This window comes from Ursus americanus, chromosome 4, assembly GCF_024610735.1.
Source record: "Ursus americanus isolate L20-20 chromosome 4, mUrsAme1.1.p, whole genome shotgun sequence".
In the NCBI taxonomy this organism is placed as follows: Eukaryota; Metazoa; Chordata; class Mammalia; order Carnivora; family Ursidae; genus Ursus; species Ursus americanus.
The window spans coordinates 37,617,039-37,630,764 of record NC_142130.1 but is presented as its reverse complement, the minus strand read 5'-3'; the positions used below and the strand labels follow the sequence as shown (position 1 = coordinate 37,630,764).

At 35.3% G+C, this 13,726-nt stretch overlaps 1 protein-coding gene across 2 annotated transcripts in view; it reads right to left on the bottom strand.

Moving 5' to 3' along the window:
- GSK3B (glycogen synthase kinase 3 beta) overlaps positions 1–13,726 on the bottom strand; it is a 201,072-nt gene that overhangs the window by 68,300 nt on the left and 119,046 nt on the right. For both annotated transcript variants that reach the window (XM_045785098.2, XM_045785101.2), the window contains exons 5-6: positions 7,822–7,952; positions 4,300–4,406 (exon numbers count right to left, since the gene is read on the bottom strand). In XM_045785098.2, coding sequence (XP_045641054.1) covers positions 4,300–4,406; positions 7,822–7,952 — 238 coding nt within the window. The remainder of the gene's footprint in view (positions 1–4,299; positions 4,407–7,821; positions 7,953–13,726) is intronic.

Genomic DNA, 13,726 nt, shown 5'->3' with positions numbered 1-13,726 from the left:
ACTAGAAGTTTTCTGTACTTAGTTTTTCAATAAATGAATTTTTCATGTTAAAAAAAAATTACAAGGTGACAGGAGGTTTGGGAAAAGAAGAAGAGCTGCATGACAGCAAAGGAAAATAAGAGATGTGAGAACGAGTATCAGGGTACATGAAAGCAAGCAGAGTCAGAAAGCAAGCAGAGTCAGAAACCAAGCAGCAAGATAAAGAGAGAAAAAAATTGGAAATACAGATGAGGAAAGAAAAAAATGAAGTTGAGGGATAATAAGTCCAAATTTGGATGGGAATGTGAGATATGAGCCTGCCAGTGTATTATTTTGTTGTAAAATTAAAACATTTTACGGAAAAAATCCCAAACAAAATAATCCAGTTTTTTTTTTTTTAAAGATTTTATTTATTTATGTGACAGAGAGACAGCCAGCGAGAGAGGGAAAAGCAGGGGAGTGGGAGACGAAGAAGCAGGCTCCCAGCGGAGGAACACGATGTGGGACTGGATCCCGGAACGCCGGGATCACGCCCTGAGCCGACGGCAGACGCTTAACGACTGCGCTACCCAGGCACCCCTAAAATAATTCACTTTTAAGTCAAACTGGATGCCTCAATCCTGAGAGTAAACTTTTAAAATAATTTAATTAATAAAGTTTTAATAATTTATAAATAAATTTAATTAATTAATTGAAAAATAATTTAAAGTATACAATCCTTGCTTACCCAAGACAGTCCTGGTTTAGATTTACTGTCCTGGGATAATTACCAATAGCATTCTCTTTCTCTTTGAAAAGTATTACCAAATAAGAAGTTAAATTATATGGTTGATCTATTTATAGCCCATCATTAAGACTTTCTGCAACGAAAGGCTAATTTTCTGTTTCTGGATGCCTGAGATTCCTGGGTTTTGTATGAACCAACAATCAAGTGCTTCGGAAGATGAGCATAAATCTTTGCTGGGCTTTCTCATCTACCAGTAAGAAAGGAGAAGAATGGTGAATGGCATGGGGTCAATAAATAATTTAAGAGGTCTGATACGGTGAGATGCACTATCAAGAGGGATTAGAAATCCCTGCTCCAGTGACTAACTTTTTACTGACATAGGAAAATGATGACAAAAAATTTATTTAAGAAATTCAAGTTGATTTTGTCCAGTTCCAAGCAATGATAAACAAACACTGACCAAAAAGAGCCCTCCTCGATATACTAGGTAATTGCTAAATGAAGCAAATATCGAAACCTGCTAAGAAAACTTTACTTCATTCAAAGCCAAGTAATACTAACTCTTACGATGGAAGTGGAAAAGATATATATCTTCATTAATGTAAATGCTTTATTTTGATCTAAGTTTAAAAATATGCCTTTACCTAGCCTATTAGATGGAAGGTAATATTCACTCATTTTTTTCCTCTATAACAGAGAATAATTCATCTCAGAAGACAAGGCTGGAAAAACTGCAGGGAAATAATTAAATTTTCATTAAAAAACCATGGGAAATACTTTCTTAGGCTGGATTTAGGTACAAATATGGGAGACAAGGAGTAAACAATTGAAGAACACTTGCTTAGTGGTTGCCACAGACTAATAATCCTAAAATTCAGGAGGCAACTATATAAGTGGTCCTCAATGTTAAAACTCAGGCAAACTACAAAAATCAAGGTATTTATCATTTACTCTCTGGGAGATACCAAAATATCTTCTGTTCATACTAAATGGGACAAATGAATGATACTCTCCAAATAGAATAAAACAGGAGGTACAATAAAATAAGCACTTTGGCCCATTGACTTATCTGATTATTTGGGGATTTCAACCAAAACAGTGTTCTGCTTCATACTTAACTCTAATTCCTGGTAAAAGTGATCTTTCAAGACCATTTACTTTAACATATTTAATACACAGATAAGGAAATTGAGGCACAATAAAGATCAGGAACTTGTCCAACGTAAAGCTACTGAATAGCAGAGCTAGGCTTGGAACCCAATTTCAATTTCCAACCAAGAGACCACAGTCTTGAATAAATGCCTCACTGTCAGAGAATAACCAACTGCTTTTTCGAGGGTCTATAAACTCAGTTCTTTGTCCTGAAGAAGCCATTTGTCCTCTGCCATTTCTCAGTAAGACAATATAATCAGAGCCATCAGCCTGAGCTCTGGTTATATCCAAATAGGACAATAATCTACTCAGAACCACTACTCTTTCATTTCAAACATCACTGTTAAAAATATTTCTAAAATGTATCTGCATTAGTACACTTCTAAATACTTTTGTTTCTGTCTGTCTACAAATCATACAGAGTCATGAGAGGAAATATCCAAGTCTAAAAAGGGAGGTCAAATCCAGGCTTATTAGGATTCAAAAGACCAAAGTTGAATCAGTGGCATATGGCGAGTCCTAAGCCCAGGAAGTCAGATTCTGGTGTTAGGCATACAAAAGAGGCTACTGGAAAGCAGACACTCATAATATCCAGAGAAGTGATTCCTAATAGACGAAATGGACTAAAATGCTCTTCTTTTGCGAGATGATTCCAAAGAACTGCTAAGGCATATGGACATTTATAGCAGTAATGCACTCTTAAGCAGGTTACAAGTTTTGATAAACATGCCTTATTAATGTGTCAGATGATATGGTCATGACTTTTTAAAAAGAAGCAAACTGCATTTATTTTAGGTGACCCTGGCAAAACTCACCCAATGTCTGGTATGCAGATGATCAGTATCATATATTTGAATAAAATATAAAGCAGCTGAAAAATCCAACAACATTTCCAAAGATAAAGGGCTACAGTTTGCTCTTGCGGAGAGTCAAGTTAACAAATAGCACGAAACGAATGCCATCTTATATTTCTATAGTACTTTCACTAATATTTTATATAAGCTTCACGGTCACTCAGATAGGTAGAACTGTTAGCAATCTCCACTTCATAGCTTAGCTAAGTAGTAACAAACCTAGAACTCAAATCTAGTTCTACTCCAGCCAAAATGCCCTTTTTGCTATTTCTCATTTGTCCCTTAACATAGGCTATGTAACAGCCATGATGAAACTTTAAGCATTACACACACTTACACACACACACACACACACACACACACACACACACACACACACGAGATTATACTCTCTATCCTCCAGTATAGCAGGTCTCAAAGTATGGTCTGCAGATCCCTGGGCCTCCTGGACCTTTACAGAGGTCCTAACGGGTAAAACTATCTTCATAAGAATACTAAGATGTTATCTACCTTTTTCACTGTATTGACATTTGCACTGATGGTGCAAAAGAAATGATGGGTAAAACTGTGGGTCCCTCGGCACAAATCAAATTGCTCTTGGGCATTTTGTCCTTTACACAAAATAAAAATGGTAATGTGTTTCTGTTTAGAGGCCTGTGTTCATATCAGATAATTTCCACTGGTATTAAAAGAGAAAAACTGTCCACATTCTGGTTTTTCTTAGTGTTCTGTAACCATGGTCGTTCTTTTTGGTTGGTTGGTTTGGTATTTGCATGCTCTTGTTTCTGTTTTTGGACTAAGGAATTCTCTTCAGAAACAGTAAATAACAATAAAATAATTCTGACATCCACCTGTACACCTAGCCTAAGGTTGCTCCTCCTTTCTTAGCTTTACTCTTGATGTGCAGCTGACAGTACTATGTTCACTTCTATTAGTGGGCTAAAATGGTGTAGAAGAGGAGGTTACTGAAGACTGAAGCAAATCATCCCTATTCAATTCATGCTATTACTAAAGATCTTTTGTGAAGACTTCTATAGAATCAGTGGGTTTAGCCAAACAAATGAAAAAGTCAGATGGTCTGGTCAATGATAACCTAACCCTAACCTGACTTAAAAGTAAATAACCAACTGGGACAGCACAGTGGGAATGTCAACAATATGGCCACCCTATCATTTTCATCATTAACATATGGATGCAAATTCTCCAACTAGGGATGAAGCTCAGAAGTTAGTATTTCAGGAGAATTAAAATTTTAAAAAAGAAAAGATACACTTAGGATTTATTTGAAATTTTATGTTAAAAACAAATATAATCATAGTGGAACCATGCAATCATAAAGGAATAGCTTTATTATTCTCTCGAAAAATCCCAGAAACCTTAATATGAAATGGTAAATATACCTTAAATTCTGAGACTTGAAATTTAAAATACTCTACACATTTTTGTACATCAGTCTTTAAGGAGAAATAGACTTTAGGTCATTCCTATTTTTATATTTAAGTGGAAGTATAGACTAGTAATACTAAATTACTAAAAACAAGATGTAAGTAATAATTGCAAGCCATCACATTCGTATTCAGTACTTACCTATACTGGAGGTATAATCAGTGGCTCCAAAGATCAACTCTGGTGCCCTATAGTACCGAGAACAGATATACGAAACATTGGGTTCTCCTCGGACCAGCTGCTTTGCACTAAAAAAAAAAAAAAAAAAAAAAAGCATAAATTCTTTAAGTATAAACCTTAAAAGAACCTAAACTATCATTCACAACACTAAACATTTATCTAAGATTCACACAATTAAATCACACAACATGCAAAAAAGAAAAATATGAACCATAACTACCTGACAAAAGAATCTTAAAATTTAAACATAAAAGTAATTAAAAAAAGCCCAAAACGGTAGCTTTTAAAGAATGCATTTGTCAACTGTTACCTAAGGAAAAAGAGATAGAAAGTCATAAAAGGACAGGACAAATGCTGAATTTCTTGTTATCCTTTGTTCCTTGAATACTACCTCTAAAATATGAAGGAAGGGCAGGAAAAGTAACAAGTACCTCCACCCACCAAAAAGCACAGTAAAGGATTATAATATAAGAATGAATACTTCTTACCCGATTTTTGTTTTTAACAGAAATTAATCACTCTCTTATAATTTGACTTCTGCACCAGAGTAAACATCCCAAGGCTTACCCAGTATACAATCTCCTCCCCGTAGGTCAGAGATGACTCACAGCCTCTGAATTCTAACTCTGCTGTTGTAAATTTAGTTACATGTTCTCTAATCTAACTTTTCTTCAAAATACGTTGTGGCATGTATTTTAAACATTAAAGTAAATTAAGATCAGTTTCTTTTAAGATGTCTCTCAAGATAATTTAAAGATACACTGAAATAAACTCCTGTAAAAGCTAACTACTTTGGTATATGAGGACAGCAAAGATAAATACAGGCAATAAACACAAACAACAAAATCAAAATAGTAAGAACATAAGTAACAAGGAAGGGGAAAATTTTGAGGTAAAGGTACAGGAAATCAGAGTACAGACAAATGAAAGTAGTCACAAAGGTTTCAAAGTTTGGGCTTTCTTTTCTTCCATTTATTTCTGGTCAATGATAACCCTCACCTTAACCTGTTCTTTCTTCCTTCACTACAAGTTTTGAAGGGGGGAGGCAGTTTATTTTTAAACATTCTCCCCAAGTACTGACACACAGCACCAATTTTATAAATTAATAAATATCAATCCTTGTTTTTAGGTTGCATGAATATTAAGATACCTTTTCAGCTTAAGTGATTAAGCCTTTCTACTTTATAAAGGGTTTTCTGTATTACCAAGACAGATGCCAAATATATAGTCAGAAAATTCAGTCTAAGATAAAGAAGGTAATATTGGAAACTCCACACCCTGTAGATTTCCTCAATACTTGATGAAGCTACTTTTCTTCTCTTCAGATGAGTTTGGAAGGTACGTACATCCCACCCTCTGAAAGATGACAGCATCCAATATAATGACCACAGATAGTTCTGAGAAAGCCAAGCTAGCCCTTTAGCTACTTCTAGGCCTTGTTTCATCCAGTAAAAAAAATCACTAGAAGAGAGTAATACTGTTTTGTTCAAGTCACCACCAAACTGGCACTAGGAATCTAAAGTGTATCTAAAACCCTACTTGCCCAAACCAACTGTTAAAAACAAACAAACAAACAAACAAACAAACAAAGGCAACTTTGTTATTTATTGGAGCTATTAAAAATGACCTGTTATCATAGAACTGAAATCCCTATTCTAAATATATTAGAAAAAAGCAATTCCTATGTCCCAATAAAATGGTCCATAGCAGCAGTGTTTTGACACTATGGTGAGAACAGAAACTCCACTAAACTTGATGTCTCACAGTCTTTTTACAGTTCATACTAGTCAGTCACTGTCAGTGGGGAACCCCCGTAATAATAGAACTCATCTGATTTCAGCAGTATGTCCACTTTGTTTCATGCATCAGGTAAGGGTTTTGATTTAATATCCTTCAGCTTTTCTTATAGTTGAAGGAAGAGTTATAGCCTGCAAAATGAGCTGAATCCTACAACAGGTGTCTAAGATCAGTTAACTGTAAAAAGGGGATGGTCTGAAGGAGCACACCATCATGAGACTAAGAATTGACTCTGACAGAGCACATGTGCCTGTTTCTCTGACACACTCAAGAGACAGCCTATGGAAAATATATCTTACATTAAACCGAAAATTTAAACTGTGGGTTGATACAAAAGTATTACAAAGAGGTGGAAATAGAGATATTAGGAGATGTGCGTCAATATCTATAAAGAGCTGAACTGAAAAGGATTTGGGAGGATGAAAAAAATTGGAGAGAATCCAAGTTATATGGCAATGTATTAGGGACTCAGAAGAGAGAGACTAACCTAGGTGGAAGAAGGTTAACTGAGTTACATGAGGATATAAGCTTGGTTTCATGTTGAAAGGATAGATCAAAGAAGCACAAGATGCTGAATACTGTGAAGATAAAGAGGATGAAGTCTTATCACACAAAATAATATTACCAAGGAATTAGTTTAAGAAAACAAAGTGCACTGGACTTTGCGGAAAAGGAGAATAAAAGACTCAATTACAGAGGAAAAAGGAAGAAAACACTGCTACTAAGGTTAACATTGAAGTGAAAAGAATGCAGTAACGAATGCTAATATTTTTTTAAAAATTAGTTCTGGGGCGCCTGCGTGGCTCAGCAGGTTGAGCAGCAGACTCTTGGTTCTAGCTCAGGTCATGGTCTCGAGGTCGTGAGATTAAGTCCCGCCTTGGGCCCCCCGGCTCAGATCAGAATCTGCTTGAGATTCTGTCCCTCTGCCTCTCCCTCCCTACCCCCTGGCATCCTCTCTCCCCTCCTTTCTCTCTAAAAAATAAACAAAACCTTTAAAAAAATTAGTTCTTATTAAGAAAGGAATATAAACACATAATAAAAAATTCAAACAATACAAAGTACCATCAATGAAAAAGCAGTTTCCCAACCACACCATACCCCCAGTTTTCCTTCCTAGGGGCAGTCAATGTTATGGGTTTATTACATATCATTCCAGAAATAAATAATCATATATCTATATACACATGGCTATACTATGTTTTTAAAACACAAAAAGGAACATACTTTATATAGTCTTGACCTTGTTTTAATTTAATATTTCTTAAACATCATTCCTTTTATTTTACTTACATTCTTTTTAAATTCATAGAAAACCTCACTCTTTTTACAGTTGCATGTATTACATTAAATGTGTACACACTATAATTTATCTGGTCATTTTCCTACTGAGATTTATAAACAATGTTATGATAAAAATCTCTGTATATACACTATTTTAAAGTATTTCTAAGGAATTAATTCCTACGAATTAAAATGCTAGATAAAATACATATTTATAATTCTGACAGAATTTACCAAACTACTCTCACAAGAATCTGTAACTAGTGCATACTCCCTGAATAAGGACTATGATATTTTTAGACTGATATTGTGAAAGGCATATAGTTTTAAAAGAGCATATAGAGTAGGAGGGGGGTGGGACTGGGGAGGAGTGAAAGAAGGGAGAAGAAAAGAAAGCTAGCTTACCTTCCAAAGTCACAGAGTTTTAAGACAGCTGTATCAGGATCCAACAAGAGGTTCTGTGGTTTAATATCCCGGTGGCATATTCCAAAGGAATGGATATAGGCTAAACTTCGGAACAGCTGATACATATACAACTGGAAAAAAACAGTAAAAATTGAAGACTCTGTCCCAAATAAGTCAGAATCCTTAAGCAGTACATAAAGTAACAGATTTTCAGAAAAGAACATCACTCAATCTTCAAGAGTTTCATGTCATTTATATATTAATTAGCTAATTAAAGTTGCATTAACCATGTTATATTTGCACCATCCTTTAATAAATTAAAAAAGGAAATGTCACAATGCGCTTTATAATTTTTATTTTACTGACACCTTACCTCAAGCCTCCTAAGACAGGCTTTTAAAAAAAATACAGATGGAAAACCCAGAAAGGTATTCCAGATCATGTGGCTAACAAGTAACAATGTTTAGAAGCCAAGTCTTATGTTTTTTTTTTTTTTAAAGGTTTTATTTATTTATTTAACACAGATAGAGACAGCCAGCGAGAGAGGGAACACAAGCAGGGGGAGTAGGAGAGGAAGAAGCAGGCTCATAGCGGAGGAGCCTGATGTGGGGCTCGATCCCACAACGCTGGGATCACGCCCTGAGCCAAAGGCAGACGCCTAACCGCTGTGCCACCCAGGTGCCCCAAGTCTTCTGTTTTTTTAAGTTCACCATTCTTTATGACAATTTCATCTTTAGAACAGTATTTTTCTGAGATGTCAGCCCTAGAGCTTATTGATACAGGGGACTGAGAAAACTCACATGTGAACTGAGAAAATCTATAATCAATGATCTATTAAGACATCAGTGACTATACCACTCTTCCTGTATTATCCTTCAGAAATAAGTAGACTTCAAAATGCCATTTAGGAACACATCCTTGCTGATTACTGACATCAAATTAAAGGAATATTTATTTCAATTCTATTATTTAAAAAATACACTAAGAAACTGACTCTGCATGGAAGAGAGACTCAGACTCTAGCTGGGGAACACAGGGACTCTATGAAGAAAGTGAGTATATCTTAAACCTGTTTATCCTAAGGTTGGTGTTTAAATTTTTCTGACTACTCACCTTCTGACCTCTACCTCAAAGTTATATATCACAGAAAGAATTTTTGAAATGATCCAAATCAAGGTAACCAGTATCTTGGTTAAAACAACGACAAAGACAGTCAAAGTTCAGAAGAAGTGCTGATAGAAGGCACCTTCAGAGCTACTGCTAAGACTTATTAGTTTCTTGAAGTTAATATGAGGCCTACTTTCCTTCAAAAAGGCATGGATGAAAACTATAGACAGCTGAATTTCAGTACATACAGCTGAATTTCAGTACATCCTTAATGTTATACTGAACTAAAGCTGGAAAAGTTTGTCTTTTTAAAAATGAAGCATGATGTAAAATGTATAAATGAGATCTTCGATAAGGTCAGCATTTTGTCCCCAAAGTTAGAATTAAGGGATTTAGGTATCCATATAACTCTTTAAAAGCTTCCTTAATTCTATCACGGTATTATTGTTCACAGAATCTATCTCCAAGTCCTAAAGCTTACTCTGAGAGTTCTAAAAGTTTAATTTACTACCATTAAGAAAATAAGCTCCAATAAGAAATTAAGTTCAGAGGCATTAATTTACTAAAGGAGAGATTTTACTAACTCTATGTCAGGGCACTAATGTCTCTGGGTCAGCAATAATCAGTGGGGAAAAAAATGTTTTCTTTGTCAAAATTGCTTAAGAGCTTAAATAAGGTTGAGGTGTCTTTTTACTACATTCATTGATCTGAAAGATCTACTCTGTATCCATTCTCCTCACTTAATCTTTTGAAAAGATAAAGAAGAAATATACAATTTCATATCTCTTTATTTTGTTTTTGACTCTGTAAAAGCATATTTATAGGAAAATGGAGAGGCCTTCTATACTCTAAAGATAGCAATAACAATAACAAGAAAAATAACTTATCATGTGCCAGCCACTATTCTAAGTGCTGTGCATGTATTTTCATTTAACCTTTATGTAATAGGTACTACTATTATTTTTATTTTACATATAAAGTACCTGAGGCACAGAAGTTAAGCAATTTATCCAAATCAGATACTAAATATTCTATAGTGGCTTGGGTAAGTATACCTCTTTAATAATGATTTCTGTATTTTTTCATATTTTTATTCTATTAAAGTGTAAAAATGTAACCATTAAATAGCTTGATCACTAAATAAAAATAAGAATGATAAACTCTTAGAAACTCAAGAGATATTTAGCACATTTTGAAATTCAAGATTTATTTAATATGTACTGTCAAACCAACCCTGTTTTACTCTTTTGTTTATTTAATTCTTGCAATCACTCTGTGAGATGCACATTTATCCTCATTTTTATAGGCATGGTAACTGAAGCCCAATGAATAGTTTGATCAGTTATAAAGTTATCAAATCTAACTCAGTCCAATGTTCTTTCCTCTTTGCTACTAAACCTGTTTAAAACAAATAACAAAATAACAATTCTGTTTATGATTCACAAAAATGCAGTCAGGTTTCTTGTACATTTGGACCATGTTCTTAAATCTGTCTTTTCAATTAAAAAAAAATTCAAGTTCACAATGATGATTTTCCTGGCATCTGTTTCAGACTTGAATTCTGAAACCTACTTAGTTATAAAAGATGCACATCGAAAAGCAAAGGTGCTAAAAACGTCTTAACTTGTATATTAACCACCATCAACTACAAAGTGACCTGTACTATAAAAACTGAAGAAAGGTTTGAAACAATAATATACTCAACTTCTCCAGAAAAAGTGAAAAAGTGGACATCAAACAATTATGAAGGCTTGCAGCTGCCATTCTGATGACATGTGCGCTAAACAAGTCCTTATTAGATGGTGAGGTCCATGAAGGCAAGAGTATATGTGCTTATTGCTTTTACTTCCATCTCCCAATCCAGTATTTTTCACAGAAAATAGTTTTTATAAAACTAGGTAGAATGAATAAGTGAATGAGATCAACTTATCAATTTCAGATAATGTTTTTATCTTTTTTAGACTCTTAAACATAAGAACAGATTTGTGTCGTAAAAGAACAACAGGCCAACAGCTCAGACTCTGGAAGGGCTGTGATTATATAAAAGAACCATCCTTTTCCCACAAAGCAGAAAAAGGAGTGTTAGATCTTTCTTTGTATGCCGACTTCAGTACGCACAATAACCTTACTTTGTTTTTTACAATACAGGATGCCAGGATGGAGATCTCCTCCAAATATATGCTGTCAAAAACACAGAAAACATTGGGCGCTGGGTGGTTTAGTCAGTTGACCATCTGACTTGGTTTCATAATCTCAGGATCCAGGGACTGAACCCCACGTTGGGCTCCCCACTCAGGACAGAGTGTGCTTGAGATTCTCTCCCTCTCCCTCTGCCCCTCCTCTCCGCTCATGCCTCCCCCTCTCTAAAAATAAATAGAATGTTTTAAACAAAACAAACCACAGAAAAAACAAGACTCTTCACTACAACATTATTTGTAATAGCAAAAACAAAAACACCTGAAGGGAAAACAATACACCATTAATAGGTGACCAGCTGAATAAATTAGGATACAGCCATATAATACCCTAATGTGCAGCTATAAAAAGAAAGATGGAATAGCTGTGTATCTATATTAATAAAGAGTGATCTCCAGATATATATAGATATAGATATAGATATATATAAAGATTTTATTTATTTATTAGAGAGAGAAAGAGAGAGAGAAAGGAGTGTACAAGCAGAGGAAGCAGGAGAGGCAGAAACAGGATCCCCGCTGAGCAGGGAGCCCAACGCGGGGCTCGATCCCAGGACCCTGGGATCGTGGCCTGAACTGAAGGCAGACGCTTTAACTGACAGGGCCACCCAGGCACCCCTCCAGAATATATGTTTAACTTTAAAAAGTATGATGGAGGAAAATGTACATATTATGTAACCATTTACATAAAAAGGAGGTAGAGGAATAACTATATACATTTGCTTATTTTAAAAATGGTAGGACTATAAAAAATTTAAATATTTAACTCTGGGGGAGAGAAGAAATAGGGTGGGTAGAAGAAACAGGTATAAAACTTAAACTTATTTGGGGCGCCTGGGTGGCACAGCGGTTAAGTGTCTGCCTCCGGCTCAGGGCGTGATCCCGGCGATCTGGGATCAAGCCCCACATCAGGCTCTTCTGCTATGAGCCTGCTTCTTCCTCTCCCACTCCCCCTGCTTGTGTTCCCTCTCTCGCTGGCTGTCTCTATCTCTGTCAAATAAATAAAATCTTAAAAAAAAAAAAAAAAGTTAAACTTATTTGACTGTATTCCTCGTTTTGTAGATTTTACTTTGGAACTATGTAAATATTTTATATTACTGTTGACATAAAATTTAAAGTAAAATTAATTTAAAAAATGTTTTTGAGAGGGGGTGGGGCCCAAGGGAGTGGGAGAGAGAGAATCTTAAGCAGACTCCATGCCCAGCAGGGAGCCTGATGTGGGGCTCCTCACAATCCTCAGATCATGACCTGAGCCAAAATCAAGAGTCAGACTCTTAACTGACTGTGCCACCCAGGCACCCCATTAATTTAAAAATTTTTGAATGCAATCTATAATACAAGTAAAATGAAATAAACAAAGCTTGGGTCGCCTGGGCAGCTCAGTCGGTTACATGTCTGCCTTCAGCTCAGGTCATGATTCCAGTGTCCTGGGATCAAGTCCCACATCGGGCTCCCTGATTAATGGGCAACCTGCTTCTTCCTCTCCACCACTTGTGCTCTCTCATACGTGCTCCCTCTCTTTCTCCCTCAAATATATAAAATATATATAAAAAAATTTAAAAAGCTTAATGAGGCATAATCACAGAGAGAAATACTCAATGCTTTTTTAGGGTAGAAATTTTACTGTTCATACCTAATAAAATATACCACGGGAATAAAAAGAAATGCAAAGAGATCTCAAATTACTTTCACTTGGTGGTGGTAGTGTCAGTATTATTATTCTAAGACTATTGTACATAGAGTGTAGGACAGAACAAATAATTATACTATCATTGAAAAATGGAATTTTTTAGTGTAAGAGAAAGAAAATATTAGATGTAAGATTGTTAAACACCCCAATATTGAATGAGCAATGTCAATAAATATTAACCTTTGAGATAAATTATCAAAATATTTTCTAGCTCTGTCCACTAAAAAACCCAGAAAGAGTAACCAACCCTGTAGCAATTACCACTCCTAACATCCAGACTGTGGTCCCTAAATATCATTTCTCACTAAAAGAGTAAGGTCCTCCTTGAAGAAAAGAGTGATTCCAAGTCTGGGGAAAAATGTGTAAGATGAACTTAGAATACTACCATGCTAGAAAGTGAAGAAGCTATCAAACATTAGATTACTGAGACTAAAGTTTTAAAACAAACATACAACAACAAAAAATACCTTGTTGGTCACTTCTGGAGGAAGTTATGAACCAACTAATTATTATAAACTTTGGTAAATAAAGGGATATAATCAAATATATATCCTGTATTTATTATATAAAATGCACCTCGGGGTAATCAAATAGTTGACATGGGAAACTATATCAGCTTATAAATTTTTTTGGTTAAAGATTTCATTTATTTATTTGTTTGCTTATTTATTTGAGAGGGAGAGAGAGAGATAGGGCGAGTTGGGCGGGGGGCAAGAAGGGAAAGGGGAAAGAATCTCAAGCAGACTCCACGTGAAGAGCAGAGCCTAATGTAGGGTGGATCCAATGACCTGAAGCCGAAACCAAGAGTTGGATGCTCAACCAAGTAGGACACCCAGGCGTCCCCCAGCTTATAAATTAAGGAGTAATAACATTAGAATATCCATATTTTATAACCCTTGATAAATTAATGGAT